This window comes from Falco cherrug, chromosome 12 (genome assembly GCF_023634085.1).
Source record: "Falco cherrug isolate bFalChe1 chromosome 12, bFalChe1.pri, whole genome shotgun sequence".
NCBI lineage: Eukaryota > Metazoa > Chordata > Aves > Falconiformes > Falconidae > Falco > Falco cherrug.
This window is the reverse complement of record NC_073708.1, coordinates 21,797,957-21,824,125: the sequence shown is the minus strand read 5'-3', so window position 1 is coordinate 21,824,125 and position 26,169 is coordinate 21,797,957. Positions and strand designations below refer to the sequence as shown.

General features: G+C 35.5%; 2 protein-coding genes across 19 annotated transcripts in view; one reads left to right on the top strand and one right to left on the bottom strand.

Moving 5' to 3' along the window:
* NEXN (nexilin F-actin binding protein) overlaps window positions 1-10,011 on the top strand; it is a 28,325-nt gene extending 18,314 nt beyond the window's left edge. For 6 of the 11 annotated variants that reach the window (XM_055724311.1, XM_055724314.1, XM_027802724.2 and 3 more), the window contains 5 exons: window positions 230-430; window positions 1,660-1,881; window positions 2,979-3,164; window positions 3,610-3,970; window positions 4,076-10,011. In XM_055724311.1, the coding sequence (XP_055580286.1) occupies window positions 230-430; window positions 1,660-1,881; window positions 2,979-3,164; window positions 3,610-3,970; window positions 4,076-4,089 (984 nt within the window). In that variant the 3' untranslated portion in view covers window positions 4,090-10,011. Of the gene's footprint in view, window positions 1-229; window positions 431-1,659; window positions 1,882-2,978; window positions 3,165-3,609 lie in introns of all 11 variants that reach the window. The other 5 variants (XM_055724312.1, XM_055724315.1, XM_055724316.1 and 2 more) reach the window with 3 other exon arrangements.
* FUBP1 (far upstream element binding protein 1) overlaps window positions 1-26,169 on the bottom strand; it is a 39,870-nt gene that overhangs the window by 8,703 nt on the left and 4,998 nt on the right. For 2 of the 8 annotated variants that reach the window (XM_055724324.1, XM_055724320.1), the window contains 14 exons: window positions 26,035-26,092; window positions 24,188-24,350; window positions 24,010-24,108; window positions 23,826-23,927; window positions 23,084-23,186; window positions 22,899-22,999; window positions 22,164-22,305; window positions 20,849-21,009; window positions 19,881-20,035; window positions 19,714-19,793; window positions 16,673-16,801; window positions 15,917-15,991; window positions 10,485-10,630; window positions 9,751-10,103 (listed from right to left, as the gene is read on the bottom strand). In XM_055724324.1, coding sequence (XP_055580299.1) covers window positions 10,095-10,103; window positions 10,485-10,630; window positions 15,917-15,991; window positions 16,673-16,801; window positions 19,714-19,793; window positions 19,881-20,035; window positions 20,849-21,009; window positions 22,164-22,305; window positions 22,899-22,999; window positions 23,084-23,186; window positions 23,826-23,927; window positions 24,010-24,108; window positions 24,188-24,350; window positions 26,035-26,092 — 1,523 coding nt within the window. In that variant the 3' untranslated portion in view covers window positions 9,751-10,094. Of the gene's footprint in view, window positions 1-9,750; window positions 10,104-10,484; window positions 10,631-15,916; window positions 15,992-16,672; window positions 16,802-19,713; window positions 19,794-19,880; window positions 20,036-20,848; window positions 21,010-22,163; window positions 22,306-22,898; window positions 23,000-23,083; window positions 23,187-23,825; window positions 23,928-24,009; window positions 24,109-24,187; window positions 24,351-26,034; window positions 26,093-26,169 lie in introns of those variants that run through there. The other 6 variants (XM_055724326.1, XM_055724322.1, XM_055724323.1 and 3 more) reach the window with 3 other exon arrangements.

The window sequence follows — 26,169 nt, the reverse complement described above, 5'->3', positions numbered from 1 at the left end:
AAGACTACATTTTAATAAGCACCTTCATCATAAAAGTTTAGCGTTGCAATAATAAAGAGCTAAAGGCAAACACGCTCCCCCATCCCAAAACATCAGAGGAACGTTGTCATATTGCATCTTACTGTACTGTGGCAGATACTGCAAAGTACTTTGTTATCTTCATGTACTAGAAGTGTCTGAGCAACGGTGTCATTTCATCACAGATATCATTAATGCTCTGAATTTTCAGCAGGTGCTGGATGACGACTCACCAGAAATGTTTAAAACAGTTTCTCAAGAATCTCTCATACCTGGTAAACTGGAAATTAATTTTGAGGAGTTGCTGAGGCAAAAGATGGAAGAAGAAAAGAGGCGCACAGAAGAAGAGCGTAGGCAAAAGTTGGAAATGGAAAAGCAAGAATTTCAACAGTTAAGACAAGAAATGGGAGAGGTTTGTATATCCAAAGATATATTAAGCATGCTCTGAATAAAAATAAGATGGATCATTTAAGTTAATTACTAAAATCTCAAACTTTGAAACTAACTGAAAATTCCTTTAAAAGGAATTGTATATAGCGTATTCTGTGAAAAGAATGAAAAATAGATAAAAGTATTTTTAAAACATTGTACAACACAATTTTTTATCACCAATCACAGGAAAATGCTTTTATCCCTTGCCACCCTTAAACTAAAAACCTATTTTCAAGTCTGTTAATTATATTTTACACTCACTTCTGAAAAATCTACAGTATTGCTAAAATGATTATGTAGTATTTACAATGTTGGGAGAACAGAAACACCTAGTTCCCAAATGAAAATACAAAAATTAAAGTAGGTAAGAGCAAAGTTCTTGCTTTTCCTCAAGGGAATGCCGTGATAAATAATTAGGAAAGAATTAGTGGCCTGAACTTCAGCATATCAATGCTTTGAAGACAGTCACAGCTGATTTTAAAAATCACACACAAAATTCGCTTTGCATACCAAATGTATAAAACATTGTTCATGAACTTTACACTTCAGTTTGATTTCGTTGTGGGTGCCAGTTCTTTACTATTCCTTTTTGAATGTCAAATGGACTACATTTAGTTATTTATTTTTGTTAAGCAGAGCTAGAGCGAGTAATAAAGGCTCTAGCTTGCGAAACTTTCAAGTAAATTTTGTATTACATCCTGGGAAAGAAGAGACAGGGACATCCAACTAAAATGCATATACATCTTTACTGTCAGTCAGGGGTCATAAAAGGAAGGAGTAAAATAACAACAATTGCAGCTTCAGACAAGTTTTGATTACAGGATCTAGAAATGCTATTTCTTTTCCAGTCATGACATTCTGAAATCTCATTTGCTGAATTAAAAGCAAAAGTAATCTTAACAAATTAGCTGTATTCCAGGAAATTATTTCTTACCATATTACAATTAAGTCAGATAGGTAAATTAAGGATCCAGTATCATTTTTTTGTATTGCTAGGTGTCTGGTTCTCCGAGTCTGTGAAGGGTGGTTTATTGACAGCAATAACAAAGGGTATATTCAAGCAAAGTATTTTTAAAATCTGTATCTAGTTTAGACATGATACAAATGCAGTAATTAGGTGTAGTAAGTTACACCTATCTGTGGGGAAAACAGGTAGTAAAAATAACTAAGGCATTTTCCATCTTTACACATTCTGTGATTTCTGAACAGCTGGAAGAAGAGTCCGAAACTTTTGAGCTAAGCAAAGAATATGAAGAATTAATAAAGCTAAAAAGAAGTGGCTCTATTCAGGCAAAGAGCTTAAAAAGCAAGTTTGAAAAAATAGGACAATTGTCTCAAGAAGAAATACAGAAGAAGATTGAAGAAGAGCGAGCAAAGAGAAGAGCAATGGATGAAGAAATAAGAGAAAGGGAAGCTGAAAAATTTCAAGAGGTAAGTTACGTTCTGTATGTTAATGCTATACTTGACTAGCACACTAATGATCCAGGAGCGGACAGTGCTGCTGCATTCAAAGCTTGCTGTATTTCCAAAAATATTTTCTCCCTTCTTTCCTGTTCCCTTCTTTGGATGCACGAGGAAGTCTTGCCTCAGCATCCCCGTTTTCTTAAACAGCACCAGTTTATTAATGAGTTATCTGGCCAAGCAGAGATCTTTTTTTCTGCTCAAGGTCCTCAATTCAGCATTTTAATGTGAAACCTGCCAGCCTGAAGGTCTGAAACATTCATATTTGAGAATTTATTAGATCACCACATGAATTGCTTTTAATTGGTATTAAAAAAACCACACCACAACAAACCAACACAAACCCAAACAATACCATTTTAAGACCAAGTCTTTTTATCATCTTTACTCATTTCTCAGGGTAGAGCAGAAAAAGATACCTAATTAACTATGCTTCAGGCTGGAAACTATCGCATTTTTTCAGGGGGCAGAAATAAGAAGTGAAGCTATCAGTCTAACCAATAAATCAACACTGTGCTCTGTCATCCAAAACACAGACGTGAGCTTCCGTGACACAAACACGTGGCAATGCATGAAACCTTTTTTAACAGTGGTCAGCCTCATCTGAGCCTTGTTGAGGTTCCTATCCACAGTAGTTAGTCACTTCAGTATCAGCTCAAAAGCCTTATTTTTGAGCTTTTAACTTAGTAACTGTCACTCTAGTTGTTTCTGTAAGGTCAACCTGTGGTAGGTGCTGCAGCTACCCTAACATGGCATAGAAGTCAAGTCACTAAGGATTTACTATTGCCACAAGACAGTGTTCTACTTCCATATGAAAATATATCTTGAGGAGTTATTTTATATTTAACATTTTTTAAATGACTTTTGCAAGTATTTCACCCTATCCCTGGGATAAACTATTACAAGACAATCTTAAACCCAGCGTTAAACAAACCTCTAAGAAAAACAGGACTTGTGGCTTTGCTCAATTAAAAACTACAGTTCTACCAAACTGCTTTTATCATCATACACATTTAAAAGGTAATAAATGCATTAAGTCCTATTTTTTAATTTCCCCCCCCCCCGAGGACGATGAGGTAGATGTGAGACCAGCCAAGAAATCTGAGGCTCCATTTACTCATAAAGTCAACATGAAGGCTCGTTTTGAACAAATGGCAAGAGCCAGGGAAGAAGAGGAGCAGAGGAGAATTGAAGAACAAAAATTACTACGCATGCAGTTTGAACAAAAAGAAATTGATGCGGCATTACAGAAGGTATAAATTACAAAGTACCTTTTCCTGAGTCCTAAGTGTCATTTAACCTAGCTTCTGATTACCACTGATGGCGACACCGCCAGAGGTATAAAAGGAACATTATACTTGTTTTAACAGCTGCTGTCAATTGCTGCAGGAATGTAAAACTGCCTTTGGGGTTCTCACATATTCTTGAAGAGTATGAAAGTTCATCAAATCCTTTGATTAGTCTGGCAATGGAATCTATGTTCATAACTATGTTCTACCCCAAGATTTCAGCCTCATTAAAGTCCATTTTACTGCCTGTTCCATATCCAGATTCAGTGCGTTATGTTGATCTAGTGAGGGCAGGCGTTACGTTCCCCCTTCTCAGGAATGCGGCAGTTCTTCTGTGATCAAATACGTATCCTTAGCAGTCACACTGCTAATGCCTTTTCAAGTGCTCTAAATGGACTTATTTTAACAGAAAAGGGAAGATGAAGAAGAAGAGGAGGGAAGTATTATCAACGGTTCTACTTGCGAAGATGAGGAGGATCAGGCTCGATCTGGAGCTCCCTGGTTCAAGAAATCACTGAAAAACACATCAGTTGTTGATGGCGAGCCAGTGAGATTTACAGTTAAAATTACTGGAGAACCAAAACCTGAAGTTACATGGTGGTTTGAGGGGGAAATGTTGCAGGACTCTGAGGACTATCAATACATTGAAAGAGGAGAAACCTACTGCCTTTACTTGCCAGAAACCTTCCCAGAAGATGAAGGGGAATATATGTGTAAAGCAGTCAACAACAGAGGCACGTCTGCTAGCACCTGTATTCTCACCATTGAAAGTAAGAGTTAGCATTTTAATTCGCTTGATTCTCAAATACTCTTCTTGCATCTTTCCTATTATGAAAATCTAATTATCTGTTTCTCTTAACCCTTTTATTTTCTAGCTGATGACTACTAATGCTCTACTTTAGCTGGAATCTTTCTTCCCCTCCAAACTTTCTTATTACATCATCTCTTTCTCTGATGGGGCCAACTAAAGAAAGCAAGGATATGCATTGATTTGTCATTCCTGCATCAGATAAGAGTAACCTTCAAATTGTGAGTGTCCCGAGTTCCTTGATCAAATAAAAAATTAGTGTTAAAAGGCTAAAAAAAGGAATCAATGTATGAAAGATCAGCTCAAAGAAAACACTGAATTATAATTACTGGCTCCCACATTTGAAGACCAACTGTTGTGTAATAGTATAAAGCTAAATACACAATCTGGAAACTTGTGTAGTAGTGTAAATCTATCAGTATATTTTGCATGAACACTGAATATTTAAGCTGTTTTACTTTATCCCAGAGGCACTAAACTGGCAAAAGGTAATACTTACTGATGACTTTCAAAACCCCCAGTGTACTATTTTTAAAGAATAAAAGATGACATAACTGCTCACTTCTGTTGTTTTGTTTCAAAGAGCATTAGTTCTTTTGTTTTAAATGGGCTTGCATTTAAACTGTTATGCTCTTACCAACCTATGCAGTTGATAACCCAAAAGTAGAACAACCTCATTAAGGCTTGTAGTAGCCTTTATAGTACCAACATTTGCTTGTAAAACTTCCTGTATCGCTTAAGCAATGAAAAAATCAGAACAGTTGGTGACAGCTACAATAGGCTCTTATTTTGAGTTGACAGGAAGCAAGCTTTAAGAAAAGTATTTTCAGGAAGTGCCTAACTTCTCAACCTTTGTTCTCTCAATGCAATAAATTTATTACTGCACCTCTAAACATCTGTCTTCTTAATGCTACCGTACTATTTTTCTCTAAGACCTCTTGACATCAACACCAATGCCATTGTGCTAACACCATCTGAACTGTTTAGCTTCAGCAGGAGTAATTTTACAAGAGTCACATTTTATAGAACACTTAATCTTAAGTCTTAATATAAAGATAAGGTAAGCTGCAGCAAATGAATTGATGCACTTAAAAAAATTTCCTGTGGTTTAATCTGCTGACTGCTCCTTGTACAGTTATCTATTGAAAGTCACTTTTGCCTCAATAAAAGTTAGAAATTCAGAAACCTCTTGAAAAGAATGGTAATAGGCTGCCTGATGTTTTGAATTATTATCTATCCTAATAACGATATATTCTGCTTCATTTCATGTGGGTGATGTTCATTCACAGAAGTACTAGTTGCTGCAGTATCTTTCCTCTGAAGCTGTTATTTCAAACTAACGAAGGCAGGGATAGAAGCATAAAAAAAGACAAAAACATTGCTATTATTATCCATCAGTTTACATTTATTGAGAAAAACCATACAAAAAACATTATACAGTTAACGTGTACCCATATTACATACAATGTCAATGCAAGCTCAAAACCACATTTTTGTAAAGCATTCAATTTACCTCAAGTCCAAGCTGCATCTCCCTAAGACACTGTTCCCATCACAGTTGCCTTTTAAAGCCAATCTTCTTTTTACACACGGGTAGTTTCTGCAGAGAACACTTTTCTCAGGACGAAAAGGCATTTCACATGCACGTAAGAGAAATATTTGTGCATACATAGGAGTTTTATAAGCTATTACTAGGGAAGAGGGAATCCTGTCAACTGTATGCTTGCTGAAAAAGCCCAGTCCTCCCTTCCTCCCCCCCCACTTCCAGAAAAAAAAGCAAAATAAGAAGTTTTTAGCATGCAATGGAAAACTTAAACATTACTTTGGAAGAGAACAGGGAAGAAACAGTTTCCATCATCCAATAAAATACTACTAGTAAAAAGATTAAATACTTCAAGACAGGCTGTGCAAGTGAATAATGATCCTGTCTGCCCAGACAACTTAAATAGATGACTTTTGATCAAGGTAGACTGAAGATTATCCACCTGACATTTTATTTTGTGTCCTATTAAAGAATAGGCTGCAGAGAGAGATATGAAAATGCTTTTCCTACTTTGAACATTATGCTTCCTTTTTACACTTCTCATACTCTTCACATTCTGCTTAATTTGAATGGACTCTAAGGGGAGGGGAAAAGAAAAAGCAGGAAACAGGAAGACACCTTTTGGACAAGTGCATTACATTTCTAAGGCAGTCCAGTTATCATTTTGCATCAGGGTAACTCCAATAGTCTATTTTCTCTTCTCCCAAGAACTATGACTTTGGAGACAGGGTTGACAAATAAACACTATGCTTAGCACAAAACAGCATGCCTGTAAACCCAGCAGTGAGAAAGCTGGAAGTCAATACACCTCAAATGCTACACACAAGAACATCTCATCGTCCACACTCTAGCAACATTCCAATAAACTGGCTTCTATCTCCTCCCACTGGCTAAATTTACTGAAAGACTACTCAAGACATTTTAGGAACAACAGTTGAAGAAGAAGAGTCAGGTAAAAGGAATTGAACAAATGACTTGCCCAACACTAAATTCACAGTATCAAAATCCAAATGGTACACACCTAACCTTTTCTCACATCAAAAATGAAGTTACATAATACACTACAGATGAAATATTAAGCGCCTTGAGAAACTGAAGCACAACTGCTAATTTAGTTCAAAAATTCAATATATCTAAGCTTGACTGTTTAGAATATAACTTAGATGGTTTATATTATTAAATCACAGTTTAAAAAACTTAACAGATTATGGAACATTTATGGTCAAACAAATTATACTTTAAAGAATGAAAAGTGATCAAAACAAAAATCATACCCTACACCATCATGTATGGGATACATTTCAAATCTGTTATGTTTTTGCCAATTTTACCTTCTACATGGAGCCCTTCTATGGTCCATGCTCATCGGCTCACCAATGGCATACACTCAAAGGATTCCTCTTTACTGGTAGTAACTATCTCAGGACCTGATTCTATGAGCTATGATTTGGTGCTTGCAGCATCTTCAGCACTGTGTGTGAAAATGAAGGCAGTATTTTTGAATATTTTTCTTTGATGTACAGATAAGCAGGACTTTTGAAAGAGGAGCAGCACATTTTAGAAACAGAATAATCAACAAAAATCAAATAGATGCTGCTTTATGTTAAGCAAAAAAACCCCAACAAAAACCTGAAACAAAAACCTGTACCAGACCATCTATAAGACATACAAACATTTTAAACTATCAAAATATACAGCAATTCAGTTAAAGTATCAAGAAAACAGGATACACTGACTGCTATATAGATAAAATATTATTTGCTGTACTGTTAACATTTAATTGGTGCACATGCTTTTTCAGTTAAAACATACTAATCTCTGAAATTCCAGAATTTCTTCCTACCACGTCAAGTAGGAATCAGCAAAGTTAGTTATCTAAAAATTCCACTAACAGACTGTAACTGTAAGACAAGTTATCAAGTTCAGTGATAACAACAAGAAGTCATATTCTTTATATTTAGGTCTCATGGGTTTAAGTAGGAATAGTGCCCTATTATAAAAAAACATTTGTGAAGGCTGTTGACGTTTCTAACCAAAGTAATTCCTGCATATTTAAAAGGTTTTGATTCTTTAAATTGCAACAATTAGCTATGAAGAAAAATAATAAAAATCACTTATTCTGATCAAGTGTAATTACTGCAATCTACTCATCTGTTCTTAAAAAAAAAAGAAAAAAGAAAGAAAATACATGTTTACCTAGAAATATAAACAGTTGTTTAAAAACTTAAAGACTTTCCACTGAAATGGAACCGTGAATAACAATGCATTTGGGGAAGCAGCAGATTGCTTTTCAATACACAACCACAAAGATCTCACAGGGACAACATTAATGTACTGAAATATATTAATTTATATACTTCCTTAGGTTGTGCTTACCTGTTGCTTTTTTGCAGCAGAACCTAAGGTGGAAGGTCTGGGAAGGCACTGTGAAGTATAAATAATTGCACTGTTTGCAATTAATAAAGATTTTATACTTTAAATGAATCAAAATCAACAGCCTCCATTTTGTGAATGATAAAGAATCCAGTGACTTTAATTTTGCTCAGTTTAGTACATAATAAATGCACCATTCTATAAGGTTATCTACAAATACCATGCAAAATATCTGAACTATTAAACTTCATACCCTACACTAAAGACAGCAAACACTGTCCTAGCCTTTAAGCTACCAGAATAATTCCTATTTTAAAAGGGATAAAAATAATTCCTTCTATTTCTACAGCACAATAACATACATTGCTAATTACCTGAATAAACTACTTCAGTTTTCAAGCCTTAACCTTTTACTCCTCTGTGCAGCCACCCTAAAAAATTTATTCTCAAAGCAACAATACGGTGTCCCAAAAGATAAAGCAAATAACAGTTATAGAATTATTTAAAACATACCTACATCACTACATAACTGCAAACTATCTGAAGACAAAGACAACTTCTGTCTAACAAGTGGTTCCAAAGACTTCAATGTTACGATATGCACACTTTAAAACACTGATACAGCTGTCTCAGGAGTACTAATGAAAAGAACTATTACTCAGATAAACAGAAACATGATTTTCTTTAGCTATTGCTAAACGTTTCAGGAATACTTACCGAAAAAATCATATTATGTGTATGTATAAGTATATGCAAACCTATGTTTCTGAATTAAGAAGCAATTATGATTTCCTAAGATACCAGCACTGTATTCCAACATAATAGTCACACAAGTACGGCATTTTCATTATGTGGAACATTGACAAAAAGATACTGTTGCAGTTCATCAATTTGTCATTCTGATGTACTTACAGTGCAATGCTCCTTGAAGGAACAATCAAGGATGATACACAGCACAGTCCTCCTCACCCCTATAGAGCTAGTTCTATACTGGCTGGATCAAACCTGCACTTCAACAGACAATGGCAAGACAGACTGTATTGCATGTAGTCTAATATATGCAAAGAGCCAATAAATATGCAAAGAGCAAACACAGGATTTCAAGAGAATCAGATTTTTAGTATGAGCATTAGAGCAATAAGAAGTTTCAAGTATATATATAAAAAAATAATCAATTGATTCAAACACTTGAGTATTTACAAAAACAGAAGTTATCTGCTCTACAGGAAGTTCTCAACCACTCCCCACCACTCAAACAAAACAGCGTTTTAAGGACAGATGCAATTTTTGTAACTACTATGCATACCACATCAAACTTTTCTACACTAAATTTTGAAGTGGACTACTTTAAACTGAAGGCTTAAGCACATTACACTTAAAATAAGTCTTAGGACTAGTCTGAAAAAATCCATAAAGAAGTTACACAGGAACAGTTTTGAAGTACTCAATTAAGAACAAAAGTTATCTGTTATAGCAGCTGCACAGGTCTGAAACAGTGGTCACGTAAAAGGAAATTTCACTGTTAATGCAATGGAAGTATGCCAAAAGATCACCTTCTTAAACACATGCAGTTTTAATCAAATAGAAAGAAAATTAAGGTATCAAGATTACTGGTGCTAGGCAGCAAAATACAATGAATGAAAGAGATCCTCCATCTACAACTATTCTGCAAGAGGGGAAAAACATGCTAACGACAAGTTTTTAAACTCAACAAGGTTTCATGGGGGAAAAAAAAAAAGTCTCATTTGTGTACAGGTACCTTGATTCAGCGTTGTAAATCATTCCTATAATTCTTTACATACCCACATATCCAACTTACCGACACAGGAGGTTTCATATTATTTATTGTAAAGCACAAAACAAGCATTTTAAAAGTGATAAAGTATACATTGAAAAAGTACATTTATATCACAAAGCATTGACCACATAATTGCAAATACATTTGCTGGAATGTGTACATCTACACTAATACTAAAAACAAACCATTTTTCATTTCTACACAGAAATATTACCTCCTATCAGTAGTGATAGATATTTTGTACATTTTCAAAAACACTATTTTTTTTAACCAAACAAAATTAAGATCTTCATCAAGGCGTCTGCATCCATACATTTAACAAAGGTTTTTTCCCCCACACAATGAAGCAAATACTGTATTGTCCACTTCTTATTATTGGCCCTGTGCAGAAGAGATACATAAGAGATACACAAAAAGTTAAAGAAAATCCTTTAAACCGAGCTAACTCAGGAGTGAAGCCTTTAAGAAAGAAAAATTGGTTAATGTAAATGGTGGTGGCTTCTTGCATGGTTTTCAAAACCCTGGGAGGAGAAAGTTTTTTGGTTTTGTTTTTTTTTTTAAAAAAAACCATAATCACCAAACATATGGATAGATAACAGAACTCAAGTTATCAGGTAAACAAAGTCATCTATTAATTATTGTGATAGTTATTTCGCTAGAAAAAAGATGCATACTCCAAAGGTAAGAAAGCAGGAGACATGCAAAAAAACTATCTGTAACCACTGAAATGGAAGCCAGCCAAAAATCACTTAAACTTTATACCTGTGGTGCCGGAGGATGTTGTGGCATTCCCTGTGGACTTGTCTGGGCATAATATGCTGCCTGCTGCCTGTAGTACTCAGCCCATGCTGCACTGTAATCCGGCTGACCACCTGGCGGAGCCCCAGCAGGGGCAGGAACTGCTTGACCTACAAGTAATTAGAATTACACAGCTTTGTTGTTGCAATAGAAATGAGAAAATTTCAAAATCGCACTGCCTAAGAAACTCACCTAGCTTCTTGCAGTATCCCTGACAAAGCTGTTGAATAATCTTGTGGCTGCTTTTTTTACCTAACCACTTATACTATTATTTTAATGTAATAATTCCCATGTAACACAAAACTGAGGAACCACAAAGAATGTTTTTTCCACCTCTTGAATTATGTTCCAGAGCAAAAGTCTTCAAAGCCTGCTGACCTAAACTGACCTAACAACCGGTATCACTTAAATTTAAAACACAGGTCAACAAGCAAGATTTCTTCTTGTACTCCACCTAGACTGACTGACTTTATCTCTCTCCCAGTTCTGGCCTCCTTAATATAGTTGCTAGGCTACTGCAGATTACATTTTTCAAAACCAGCATGATTTCTGTCAACATTTACTCCACCACAGAACAGAGTGCTGAAACCTCTCCTTTCAACTTCTGCTTAAGTTCCACTCCTCTAGAAAAAACAGCATGTATATACATGTGTGTACACACACTCCCAGATTTACAGCCGGGAACAACCAGTCTTTCCAAGAAAATCAACTTGCAGCTTAAAAACTCTAGAAAGGTGATAGACTAACACACAAGGAATCTTTAGTGTATATAAAAAAAAATAATTACAGCCAACTTTGTAGGACCTCAGTCATGCTGTTCTTCCAAAGGTTTGTGACAGGCAGCTTCTTTTTCCCCTTCTCTTATTTCAGAAACATCAAACACTCCACTTATTATCACTATCATCTTCACAATCTTATGTGAAAGGTATTTTTGCAGTTATCACAGCAGAATGTTCCTATCACAGCAGAACAACACTCTATCCTCTATCCAGTCATCTGTCCTCATACCTGCATGCATCCAGACAGAAGAGTTTTATATGAAGTGCTTCAAGTTTCTTGAACTTCCAAAACAGAAACAATACTACTGTGATACATTATGATCTACATTAAGAGTTATTTTCTCAAATTAAAGTTTTACAGTCAGAATTATAACACTATCAAAAAGCTATCACTCTTCCAAGATTCTAGTATCCTAGAGAAAAAAAACCAAAACAAACCAGCACATCCAATCATACCATACCAAAAAATCCAAGCAAAATACAAGCCTACGCCCTGTACAGTTCCACATGCGCCTGATTTTCTGTTCTGCTATCACAAAAAAGGGGCAGCTTCTACACGGTGAGGGCTTAAAAGCTTTCAATCCTACTTGAAACCACCTCACCTTTTATTTGGATACAAGACCACTGCACAACCTTCTGGGGAACATGAGTATTAAAGATTCTAATGAACTGTCTAGGGGATCAGATGGAAGGTTGGTTTTGTTTGTCAAATACTTTATTTAACACAGAAAATCCACACAAAGAGTATTAGCTATCCACACTCCTCTTACGTACATAATCTCCCAATGCTCTCAAAAACATTAAGTGTGAGCAGAGAATCTGAACATTTGGCAAAGCACTATCCTAGACTTCTTCAAAATACAATCGTTCACCTTCCAACCCTCTATACAACTTAGATAGTTTTTCCACTTACACTGGAGATACATTAAAAAGAACCTCTCCATCGCTTTTTGTGTTATACAGTAAAGCAATTGTTTTTCCTAGATAAACTTACTTAAATGTCTTCTAATCTTAAAAGCTGAATTTACACTTCTGATCAATTAGTTTAACCAAAATGACTTTTAGTATGGTTACAAATTATCCCAGGATACACTTTTTGCAAGTTCGCTATTAATTTATGAGATACTAATTCTACTTCCAAATTATTTAGCTGTATTATAGCTGTCAGTACAGCTGAGTGGAAGAGCTAGGGCATTTTTTTGTGCATTATAACCCAAGATTATTCTGACATTCAGCCAGCTATCCCAAGGCAGTGTTGAAATTCAAATGATAAATCAAATATAAGAAGTTTAACATCTACTGAAAGATGTCAAACTGGACTTCTGTCCTGAAACATGTTAGTAAAAATTCAAAGTATTTCAGCTGCATCATTCCCTTACTAAGTACTGCAAGTAATTCTGAACCTACACATGGAATTCAGCAGTTTAGTCAAAACTTCCTTTCAGTGTACAGAACTGCATGAAACGCTACATGCTCATCGATATCCAGATTCAACTGGAATACTAACAAGATTGATAAACTACGTATAAACAAAGGAAATACAAGAAACACAGAATACCTCCTCATTCAGGAAGGCTAAGAAAGAGAACGCCATATTTTTATACAGTTCTTCCACTACTCAAATTATCAATGGTGATTCTAGTAAGAGAAAACTGTTCTTTGTCCTTTTTCTCATTACAAAGCTGAGGAATCCTTAAAGAACAGTTCCAATATTTATTATGGAATTCCTTACGTATAAATCAAGACCACAATATATTACCTGATTTCAAATTATCAATTTACAAACTCCTATGGTTACGTAAAAATAATTTACTAAGATATGACTTCATGTTTAGAAGGAACCCCTACCCTTGGGAGATTTTTAGGGCCCAGTTATGCAAATCTTTATTTCAGCTCTTGTTGGTAAAAATAAACATAAAAAGACTCTGTTGCCAATGCAAGATAACAGCATCTATATGTCTTCAAAAGCTAAACTGTCTTGTTAACTGGTAATATTCAAGGGACATTTAAAACAAGTTTTCTGTCTTTACAAAGTAGGGTACCCAGCAAATAAGATGGTCTGGTCACCTACAAGATCCATGTACAGTAACGTACCAGTGTGCAGGAGTATTTTACTAGCTTTTTGGTCTTATTTTTAACGGTATTTGCTACTTAAAGCCACAGCCCCTGACCAAAACAAGTCTGAAAAGGGAGACTGACTTTGCCACTATTATTTGCAAGTTGGAAAACACGTTATTTTCAAGTGACTGTTCTATACACTGAAAAAAAAAAAAAAAAAAAAAAAATAAAAAAATCGGGAAATGTTCTCTGTGATAATAAGCCAAGTCATATCGCACCAGTAGGAAGCCAGTTTGGAATACAGTATTATGGTTTTGATGGGAATACTGAGGATTGTCCTTTAGTTTTCAGACCACGCAATTTTTCAGTGCACTCATAGTTAACAATGTGTGAGAAAATCCAGAGCACCAACTGCAGTATCACATTTATTCAGCTCAGTACTGTCACCCTTGTAAGCTTGCCACAGATTATCAAAGTAGTTTTCTTCAGCAGTAAAAATAAAACTGCTTGGGCTCAGCAAGTCCCAAGTTTCAGTTCAGCTCTGTAACACAGCTGTTTGTGCAATCATCTGTGCTGTGAAAAATCTGAAAAAAAGTCAGAATGAGTGACTTGCAATTCCTACCTTTCCCCTTTTGCACAAGTTAATGGGAACAGAAGCATTACATTACTGTACGAAGCATGAACAGTAGTAGCTGTATTTGAACACCTGGAGACCACAATAACTTGTTGATGGACAGCCTTAGTATTCATCTGATCTTCTACTACTTTCTAATGTTGTTAAGGAGGTTGGGAAAAACAACCTCATTTAGCACTAAATCAACTCCAAGTGAATTCTCTGCTCTTCAACCTCACTTGGTCAGTTCTTTTCTAAGTGGATCTTCTGTAGAAGCAAAAAGTTCTCATGATTTACACAGTCAAATTATACAGGTCCAGACATCAACAGTTCTCCTGCAGGCGAAGAACTGGATTTGAACTAGAAAAAGGAATGAATATCAGAACTTCCCTTTTCTTTTTCTTCTTACTTGATTTTTATCTTGGTTTTTTTTTTTTGTAATTTTGCATTTTAAGAGCAATCCTGACATCTCCCAATGGTTTTTTTTTTTGGGTTCACACTCTTGAACTTGCTCCCAGAAACTCTATCCTGACACCTTATAAATAGCTATTATTTAGTCAGAGCAAATACAAAAGTAGTGCAAGCCAGACTTTGCTTCCCAGAGACAGAAAATTAGAAAGACAGCAAAGTCCCTGCAAACAAATTGCATTATTCTTAAAAAGGCAGTGAAAACCCTCTACAATTTTGCACTGAAGAATGGTAGCTGAACTAACAGAGACAGTAAACTGAAAACAAGTAGTTACATGAAACATGAAGAGGATAAATGGGAAGGCCTATCAGCATCTTAAAAATCGTGTGTTTGACATGCTGTTGCAATTTTCTTAGTCTGATACACAATCCTTGAAGTAAATCATTATTATATATTTTCTGTTTCATTTCATCACTTATGCTGTGCCAAAATGAAGAAGAGTAAAGGTAATGATGTCTTGGCAAATAATTTGAGATCAACCTGGTAGAAGGCTGATAAGATTAAGAAATTAAATATGCTATTCATCTTAACTCCAAATGCTTTTTAATATTCCATGAAGAAAACAGGATGCAGTTGGAAGAGGGGAAAAAACCTGACCAAACACTCCCACCCACACCAACCAACAAAAAATACAAACTGGATGCTGCTATATGTCTGGTCAAACAGATACCAGAGAAAGCAAGAAGCCCACTAGTCCTCAGTATACTCATTTAAATCAACTAGAATATCCATGGGAGAACACTGTGGACAAAACACTGTCCTGGCAAGACATTACTGTGATTTAAAAGATACAGGCACCTTCTGCCAGTGTGTCAAGACAACATATTCTCTCCTTATTCAGGAAAGGATGAAGCCATCAACTTAACAAGCAAATACATTTCAGTTTGGTAAGTCAGCTCAAGCAAAGTATTTTGAAAAAGCTAGCAACAACGTATAACCTGCAGTTTAAACACAGTTCTTAAGTGCTGCAAAGCAAATACTATTTAAAAAAGGGTGTGGTATAACTGAAAGCTAGTTACGATGCTTTAATAACTTGGAACACCAAAAGCAAGTTGTAAGAAAAAAAAGTAATCTTAAGAGCATTATGAAACAAATATTGAACAACACAGCTTCGTAAAGCAGATCGAAGCTGAACTCTAGAACTTACTAAATATACTTTAAAAATATACTTCAGAAATACTCAGACTAAAGTATTTAGAAGATGTTGTTTCCCGATGACCAGATATATTGAGTATGAGGTATTTTTGCAAAGCTGATTACTAGCATGAGTACAAGTAAATGCCTTATACACAATTTTTAAAGTTTGTTTTTCTGCAGAGTTCAGGGCCTTTAGCAGTAAATGGTTCAGAAGACACATAGATTATGCATTTTTATTTTTTGGGGGGTAAAAACCCCATCTCACCAAATGAGATATTGAGATATGCCAAGTCTCCTAAAACATTCTACTATGGAACAACAGAAAAGCCTACACACGTACCCATTTTTTTGTAGTACTCCTCCCAGGCCTTGGTATAGTCAACCTGCCCTGCTGGTGCTGGATTTGGCTGATCTCCTGAATTGTATTAAAAATAGTCAAAATATAACTACAGGTTTTTTAGTTTCATACATAGAACAATTTACAAAAAAATCAAATTAATTTTTCAGCAACAATCCCAAATGACATCACTCAATCTGACACTATAAACCTCTGTGGTAGAAGGTACTACAAATATAAACTATTACTAAAAGACACCATGAAGAAACAAATAAATGTTTATCATGTTTTCAAGATCCTATAAATGCACACCACTACCACTCACAGTACAAAATACTACCTAAATTTAAGTGGTAAGCATGATCCAGGCACAACAATTATACAAATACAACTACAATTGCCCTAAAACCACTAGCAGTGATGCAACTGTTTAAGCAAACGACAGTCAACAATTTGGCTCATTTTATTTTTACTTATGACTGCACTATGTAGATGTTAATTAAATCAGCCCACATTGAAGCAAAATTCTCTGTGGTGTATATGACAAATAATTTACCCTTATTACTACTGAAATTAGGAAAAGCAATGTTAAAGGCTGTAAGCAATATTTTACCAAGAAAACTAGCTACTTTAAAAATTTACCCAATATATGAAGACAACAACAACAACAAAAAAATGGGGCATCCCCACCACCAGCAATGAGAAATTTATAACTTTTTCTTTGTTAAGTTTTACTTTGAATTTTTATTGGATAGCTACCTTGTCCATTAGTTTGGGTTGTAGCTGGTCCACCAGGAGGGGCTGCAGGTGGTGGCTGTGCTTGCTGCTGATAGTAGTGAGCATAATAAGCTGCCCACGCTGCTGAATTGGGATCTGTTCCTGGCTTACCTATAGAAACAAAACAGAAGTGTTTATAGAAGTACTATGAACAGAATGCTGTCCTCAATTAACTGTGTTCTAAGCACTTATATTTTTCTCCAAGGAAAAATCTAAAGCAAATAACCATGTACACCCTCTAAGTATCTTTCCTTCCCAGCACAAACTTTCAATCAGGTTTCAGACAAGTGCACTGTACAAAGTTATACTTCCATTGAGCTGATGAGAATATCATTCTAGAACCCTTACCACAATGCCATTTACCAATTTTTAAATGTGACAAAAAGAAACAGATTTTCAAGTTTACTTAAACAGTCACGTTACTAAACAGTAGCAACAATGAATCATTCTAGCACCAAACAATTTCAGTGGTTTTACTTTTGTTATAACCTCACACTAGTGACACTGGTACAGGTGAAGGAGGCATGCCAAATACGTATTTCTGAAATAGAAGAATAAATATCTTACTATGTACTTGCAACGCTTGTCAGTTAAACTTTAAGGTAACGGTAGAATACAGAAACACATGTATTTTAAAGAACCTGAATCCCCATACATGGCTACAAAGCATCACTGTTTACTTACAATTTTTTAGTATAACAAATAGCAGCAACATTTGCATCTTCTGCAGCTATTTCCATGCTTTCCTTATTTTTAACTACATCTAGGAAGGCCAGCAATGCTGCTTCCTAGAGCCTCATTTATCTGTTTTTCCACACATAGCCTTTAGGAATGGCTTATTCTTGCTGGATAACAGAGATTGATTATATTACCAGATCAGCAACACACAAAAACTGCACATCTACTATTGGAGAACATAATGTTCTATACCACAACCAGCATCCCTTAATATTATTTGCATCCTTTAAGAATAAAAACATCTGCAAATAAATACAGCCAACTCGGAAGAAAACTTCAGTTAAGGACAGACAAAACTGATACTTTAGAATAATTATACACGGGAATGGAAGTATATTCCCACCTCTCTCCCCAAAATAGGTAAGGCAGTGACTAATGGAAGAGAAAAAGGAAATCCCCTGAAAAAGGCAGTCAGGGAGAAGAAATGCACACCACCACAAATTTCTTGCAGTATTTCATCTAGCATTAAAGTTGGATGTAGCCATTTAAAATGCACACAGTAGTACCAGCATACAGAAATCGATTTTAACACACTGTTCCCTTTTTAAATTACACTACTTCCATCAACAACAGTGGATTTAAACTAGCACATACTATATTCTAAGGTTACCTTCAAATACCAAATAAGCCATTGCTTGGTTCCCCCCCTCCTTCCCCTTAGAAGCTACTTCTTTAGAATAGAAGAGCACACAGCAGGATTCATTAAATTTCCAAAGAAATCTGACTGTAGTAACTAGCTCCACTTTCACGTGACAAGAGGCAAGCATGGTTCTGGAGAAAGCACCTCTGAAAAAAATACTAAAATAACCCATTTATTAACACTGAAATGAGCAACTAAGCGGAAAACTGCACAAAATGCATCAAATAAATGTTAATCAAAAGAAATACCCAACTTCAACTGCACATAGGGAAACGTAATCAGGTTTTAAAAAGGAACACTTATTTGAAAAATGCTTATAAAATCATCACCAAGATGACATCAAGATGAGTGCCACTTTCCTTACAGATCTCTAGGCAGGTAAGTCACTTTTATTAAAAAAAAAAAAAAAAAAAAAAAAAAGGTGGCATGAAAGAGGCTGCAACATTTTGGCAGTGGTTTTGGATTAAATGACACTTCTGGTATGATGAGATTTCAAGTCAAGTCACTTTGAATCACTGTATTTATAAATAATGACAATAAGCATTTTTAAGTAATTAACTGAATGCATGCAGAGCTACCTTTTATACAAGTCTGGGAAATGAAACCAGAGATGGTTCTTTGCCAAGAAAGGATATATAGAAGAGCTGAACATGAATAGAATTCTCTGTAGATTTTTTTAACATCCTCCAAAGCCCTCCCTTTTTTCACTAATAAAGCTTGTGTCAGGACCAGTCACTATCAGAAAATATTTATTCCATTTATAACAAGAATGAAATTGAGATCTTTTGGCTGAAATTCTGAAGAAAGTCTACCTCAAACAAATGAGGCAGAACTGACCCGAGCATCTAGCCTTACCATGCTTTTTGTGACTGCAGTTCTGCTTCCCCATATGCTCTAGTCCAACCAAAGGATGTAACTTAAAGAAAAGCAGGATACTACAACTTTGGGAAGTTGTAGTTAAGCAAAAACTCCCAGTCTTGACAAAGATAAACAAACAGAAGAAACATATTCTACAAAGATGGGTTTCAGAAGAAAATACAAAACTATAGTAAGCAAAAGCTCAAAATACACAATCCTAACTAGTTTTACTGTAAAAAACAGTTCAACCGAAGCTTTATCCCTCAAGAAGGACTAAACAAAATGTGTTTGTTTCAAACTATGAAAAGCAATGCTCATATAGGTCAAAAAAAGCTAAAAATATATAAAATAGCATAAAACCTGCAAAGTCAGAATCACTGAGATTTTAAAGGGGTATCATCTAGAACAAAATACAAGGTCATTGACTTAAAACACATCCTCAGTAAAGAACTTAATGTAAAAACATGCACTGCAAGAAAAATTAACCGATTTGCACAAGATCAGTTAACCGAGAATCTTGCAAAAAGTATCAAATTGGGATGCAGTATCAGTAACGTTTAGTAAGAAGCATATTCCAACTGTAACGGAATTTCAGCATCTCACAAGCAGCATGTGGGAAGGGTAAAACATACATAAACTGACAATCAGTGAAGAGAAGCCTGAAGAACAGCTTTTTCAGATTTACCAGTGTTAACACAAACACACTGTGAAGCGTATATACTTGGTAAGGACAAAATTGATCTACTCAAGTATACACACACTACAGTACAAAGGTGACATTTCTTACCTGGATCTGGTGGATTTGGTGGCTGCCAGTGTGGATAAGCATTTCCCCATCCTTGTGGAGCATATGGAGCTGGGGGACCACTACAAAAGATCATGTTGTACACACACAATGAAAGCCAGTCCCAGATTCACCTTACAAAAAAGGAAGTTAGATGAAGCAATACTTACTGAGGTGCAGGGCCAGGAGGCCCTGGGTTATAAGGAGCTGGATTATATGGTCCCATGGGAGCACCAGGACCTGGTGGCCCAGGAGGTCCATGTGGGCCAGGAACAACACCATGGGGTCCATGGGGAACAGGTGGACCCAATGGATTTACTGGACCCTGTAACAAGAGCAGCACACAGATGAAAATAATCCTTTAAGTTCTGTACTTTTTAGCAGTTTAGAAGCATAAACACTTTAGAATATAACCTAAAAGGTTTGATTGTTTTAATACAGACATTTCCCTGGAGAAAACAGTCTTTTTGAAGATTAATTAGGCTTTTGGCTGGTTAAAGAAGAGATTTAAAAACATCCATGGTAGTAGCAACAACTAAAAAGCTGCATTTCAGTTCTTTCTTGAGAAAATAAAGAATTTTACGAATACACATGAATTTCTTCCACAAGTCGCAATAAAAACCACAAACTAAACCAAGACTATCAGTATTTTAAAATAAAAACCTGTGTATAAGATCAGGTAGAAGAAATGGGTAGTAAATTTTGTTACATGCATATGCATGCAAACAAAAGTGCAGTGAATTAAAGGGTATAAACTTGCATTAGAACTCCACCTAAAAACATACTGAAACCGAAAAACCAAGCAACAGTTTCATAGCTTTAAGAATATCAAGGATATCTTCGAAGTTTTCAAATTTTTCATTACGCACAAAGTGGGCATGTTCAACAACACATCATTAAAAAACAGACTGTATTACATTGAAGATAGCAACTGTTTCTTTCTGTTTCAGGTTTCTGCTTCTTTTGGTACATATCAAATTATGTTTACATTACTTTAAACCTAGATTACTATTTATTATCAATTTGTTACCTGATTAAGTAATTTGGAAGTGAAATGCAAGAAAAGTCTCCACAAAGGAGACTTGCTTCCTATTCTGTTTAATTATCATAGTAAACCAAAATACAGTTATACACTCACTCCAATCTTTTCTTCTATAAGTTGTCGTGCATAATCTATTTGCTGGGGTGTTCCACGGATAGTAAACATCTTCATGTTTGGATCCGCATTAGGTGGAGGATTTCTCTGAAGTTCTATTCTAGCACCAGATTGCTGGCTTATACTTTTAATAGTTTCACCACCTACAATGCAACAAATAGCTTTTGTGACATGCATTAAAGTGAAAATACCAAGATCCAAATCAGAGAAAGTCACGGATGCTGAAGATAAAAAAGTGGAAAGACACCTATTCTTACGAGCCACACAAGAACATTCTAACACCAGTTAAAAAAACCAAACCTCCTCCTCTTTGCAGTATAGAGCTTTGATTGCAGTGAACTAGTAAAAATAAATTATTTTTTAAATTCAAGACCACAGTATTGCTACTCAGAAAGAACAGAGAATTCCTACAGTGTTGTCTGTTTTTTTTCCATTCATGTAAAGACATAAAATTAGCCATGAACAACAACTGATATCCACGGTTATCCGTGAATGCAACCTTAAAGCCTAACCTCCCTATAAAGTAGTAGGCAAACATGATAAAAAACCCCAGAAGCTGACCAGATGGTGAAGTCCACATTTTTTGTAGTGCACTAAAACCAGAAAGTTAAATTCCCTAAACTAGTTCCTCCTCTTATAGTATCCTGAGAAGTTACGTGTATCATTAGTAGGCACAAAATTTGCAAAACAACAATCATTTGACATTTAAAAAACACCCCAAACAATAAAATCCGTTTCCCAGGTCAAGAACTGTACTACATCAGCCTATTTGTTGTGTCTGGAAAACACACTACAAACAAAAGATTAAAATAACTCAAATGTTTCATTTAGTTATTTTTTTGGAAAAAAAAAATTCTTTGAGAATTATTTTAACACACACACAAGAAATTGTTACAGGATTCCACAGTAAAAGATCTTCACTGGAGTATGTGAAAACTGTTTTAAAAGTGAGTTACAGATGCAATAACACTAGGATAATCAAGTACTGTCAACCGGAAGTTAATGAGAAGATACATCACCCAAGAACCTAACACACACTACCAATGTAACTCAGTACTTATTTTTAAAAATGGGTTAGACAAGTTATTTGGTTCTTGACTTTTAGCTACCAGTGTATGTGTTTTGGTGAGGAAATTCTGAAAAGAGTATTAGGAGTATTACGATTTAGCCGTACTATGCCCTACCATACATGAAACTATTTGCAAAGCCTTCTCTTGAAACATCTCTCTAGTGTAGCTATTTGTACAAACAGAAAAGCTGAAACTACATATAGATACATATATGTAAGATATATTGCCTTTGCCAATGATTAATCCAGTTTTGCCCGTGGGAACAATAAAATTGAATTCCTGTAATCCACCCGGAGGCCCCATGTTCCAGTTGCCTTGGCCTCTACCCCTTCCTCGACCACCAGGTCCTGGCCCACCAGGGTTACCAGCCTAAAAAAAAAAAGCAACAAATCAGCATGTTCTATAAAAATTATTGCAAACAAATTATTAATGCCAAGTGGTTACATCACATCATTTGTTAGGAAAAAAAATAAAAAATTAATCACTACTCAGATAGTTCTGATAGTTAAAGTAGTCTTTCTTCCAGAAGACCAAAATTACATTTTAAAAGATCTTCTGTACAGCTCTGCATGTGAAAGATGAAGAATATAGAAAAAAAGCAGGAAGTTTCACACATACAAAGATAATTTGTCTGCCTTGTGTAAATGCAGCAGTGGCGCTCATCTCACAACAGAGCATTTAACCCATCTCTCAAACACCGATTACAACCAAAAGTAACAGCGTTATCAGCTACTAATATAAGACCACAGAATAAGCAGCTCTAAAACCAGCCAGATCAAGAACTGCCATGACTTCGAATCAGTATTATCATTATTGTCTTGACACTTGCAAAACCGTAACTGTAAAAGGAAACATTCATATTCCAGACTGAACATTGAAATAGATTCAAATAGAACCATGAAGTTTAGTTACACATTCATTCTTAGATTTAATGTTAGATGGTAAACAACATATTACCCAACCTGAACACTTCGAAGGAGATCTGTAATAATTTCTGCAGCATGCTGACATCTGTCAGGAGGCCCTGTGATTTGGGCTATTCTATCTGGAGTTGTTCCATCATCTGGAATAAAAATGAACTATTCCAGTATATGTAATCCAGTACATTTACACTCAATTCACAGAAACTTATGGACATATTACCAACCTGGCTTAAATTGGATCCTAACACCAGCATCATTCTGTATCTTTTTTATCATCTCTCCATTTCTTCCAATAACAATACCTACAGCAAATCTTGGTATTGGAACCTTAAAAAAAAACATTTCAAGATGTCAATGATGCAAATATTCCTACCAAATTCACACAATTAAAGGATCACATTAGAATGGTAAACCAGGGACAGCCCTATGCCACTTCAGGCTTTTTGAAGCGTGAATTTTTTAGTATCAAGTCACAAGCCTAGCAAATACTGGAAAGCAACAGAACCAGAGATCAGTGCACTGCAAGTTCTCATAGCAGCAGCAATTCCAGTGGATATTATGCTTCTCACAATCAAAAATGGCTAAAATGTGGATTCCAGCAGATGAAACATTCAGCCTCACCTCTGATGAACAGTTAAGAGCTCATGACTTGCATAGTAAGTGGACTTAAATATCCTTCTGTAACGGCCAAACTCCAATTTCTATAACAACATTATATACTTAGTCATAAAGTTTATTTCTTATTTGATAAAAAACTCCCAGCTAGCTGAAACTGTTCAGAACAGCTGGTAATGTAAAGTGAATACGGCACACCATTTAGCCATGATTTCAGTAATGACCAAGTAATACTTACATGCCACAATCACTTTTGGAATCTGGTTAAGAGCTCTCAGTGGTATTACCCAGCTTAACATTTTAATGTTAACATCTCAAAATACAGTGAACAAGTTTTTCAACCATGCTTACGTCTATCCCTTCATTTCCTCCTATTCTTGACCCATATTCGTTGCGCACCTCTCTAAAGCCACCTTGATCACGAATTAACTCCAGCACCATTTCCTTGGCTTGCTAAAAGAAAAATGAAAGTTCATTTAGGTACTGCAACATCAGAATAGATTAAAAATGCTCTGAGTTCTGACAGACTCCTTACTTGAACTTTATAAGGATCTCCAGTTATCCTAAGGGGCTTGTCTGCACCAGTGTTCTGTGGACCGTCTTGAATCATGACCATTTTGACACCTGCCCGCTCCTGTTTGACAGAAGGGAGGTTAATACCCACTCAAATCCAAATTTGGTATTGCCACATTTAAAAGAAGATACATATATACCTGTAACTGTTTAATTGTCTCTCCACCTTTTCCAATAACTAATCCTGCTTTACTTGCTGGAATCATAATTTCTTGGACTGCATTTCCAGGTCCATCACCATGATGAAAGCCAGGTGCAGGTCTTCCCTTTTCAACTATCTGATCAAGTAATCTTTTTGCTGATCTGTGAAGGAATATATACATTTATAAACACACTTATTGCCACAAGTATCACTTGCCCAATCTTTTCTGCTTGGAAATTTTTATCTTTTTGATTTCAAAAGTTTCTGCAGAAGAAATATAATTACTATCACTAAGAAATACGAGGCAAACTCAGTAAATCTGTAACAGTAACTCAAGGGACTAACTGCAAGATAATGTAGTAAACCTAAAAACACCCCCATGTCAGAATACAAAAGGTGGTTCTTTACCAAACACGTGTTAAGTAAAAGCTACCTCCTCAATCATGACCATCATCCCTGAATTGTTACATTGATTAAACCTTCATCCAGAACAGAAGATGGAAACCTGGTCCTTTAAAATAATATATATATATATAAAAAATCCACATTAGTGAGAAGATTTGGAATCATTAAAATGTACCTTTTTTGTGTATTAACAAAAAAAATATTAAAAAAAAAAATCACCAGACAGAAAGCTTTTTCTAACTTTGCTTAATTTCAGTAGTAATTCATGTAACCTCTCATTCGACAGTAATTTTTCTTTACTAACAGCCAATCTTAAGGCAGATCTATTTTATGTTAAGTTTTATAAAAAGGCAACACAACCCAGACTGTAAAATAAACCTATAGCTTTAACACCACGTACCATGATAGCTGCTGCTTGATTCAGCATGCAAAGTAATGACATTTGTACTTGTAACTGTTACCACAACAGTGGACAAAAGCAAGTATATATATATTCACCACACATGTAAATAAGTTGCCGTGAGTTAAATCATGATTACAGCACTAACACCAGTTAAAAACTCTTCCCTCTAATATGTAAGCAGAATAAACTATAATTAGAAAATTCCCATAAAGGGATGACTTCATGAACAGCAGCCTGCTTGGCTGCAACATAAGAGGAGAATGCCACGTTACTTTCCCAAAGGAAAAAATGTAGCTGCAGGCCTTACCTGCAAACATGAAGTGGGAGCAGCTAACACAAATGAGGTAATGTAATACAAATACACTACACCTAAGCTCTTTCCTAGCAAAGCCAGGGTAAGCTGATCTTCAGGTGGTTACAACACCTCTGTGCCAGCAAAATATTTTTTTTTAAAAAAAAAAAGCCCACCCAAACATTTTGATTGCTATCATCCTCTTCCCTAAACATGGGAAGGGAAAAGTTACTTTGCTGATAGGCATTACATAGACATAATTTTTGTAACTTTTGGTTACCTTGTTTTATACATTCATTATATCAAAGACATTTAAGAACTCTGATGGGCTGGGCTTTATAGTAACTCCTATTGTTACATATTACTGATTTCCCACATTTTCCCTGTTATCTTCCGATTTCTGGTTAATAATGAGTTTCTTTTCAGCATACATTTCTTTTTAGTATATATTCACATATTTCATTCTCAAGCTGATAACAGCACATGGTTAACATCTATCTACAACAAGATTTGGACTTGACAAAGTTGAAGTTCCATATTTTTGTCTTAAAACTCCGGTATGCCGAGAGATCTGACTGCAGGTTCAGGGCTTTTTTTCATATATACATATAATTGTCACCAGACTGCCTCTTCAATAGAATAAAATGCATAATATTATAAGCATACTATCCAGATACTGTATTTAGATCTAAGAAATTAAGTGTGTTGCTGTTACATACGAACACGCAAAATTTGGTTTACTTACTGAACAGACTCTGGTGTTCCAGTTAGCATACATGACCTTTCAGGCAGGCCTCCACTATCTACAATCATAAAATAAAACCAATTTATCAGCAGTGTTAAGTCAGAAAGAGATCATTAAATTAAACATAATATGCAA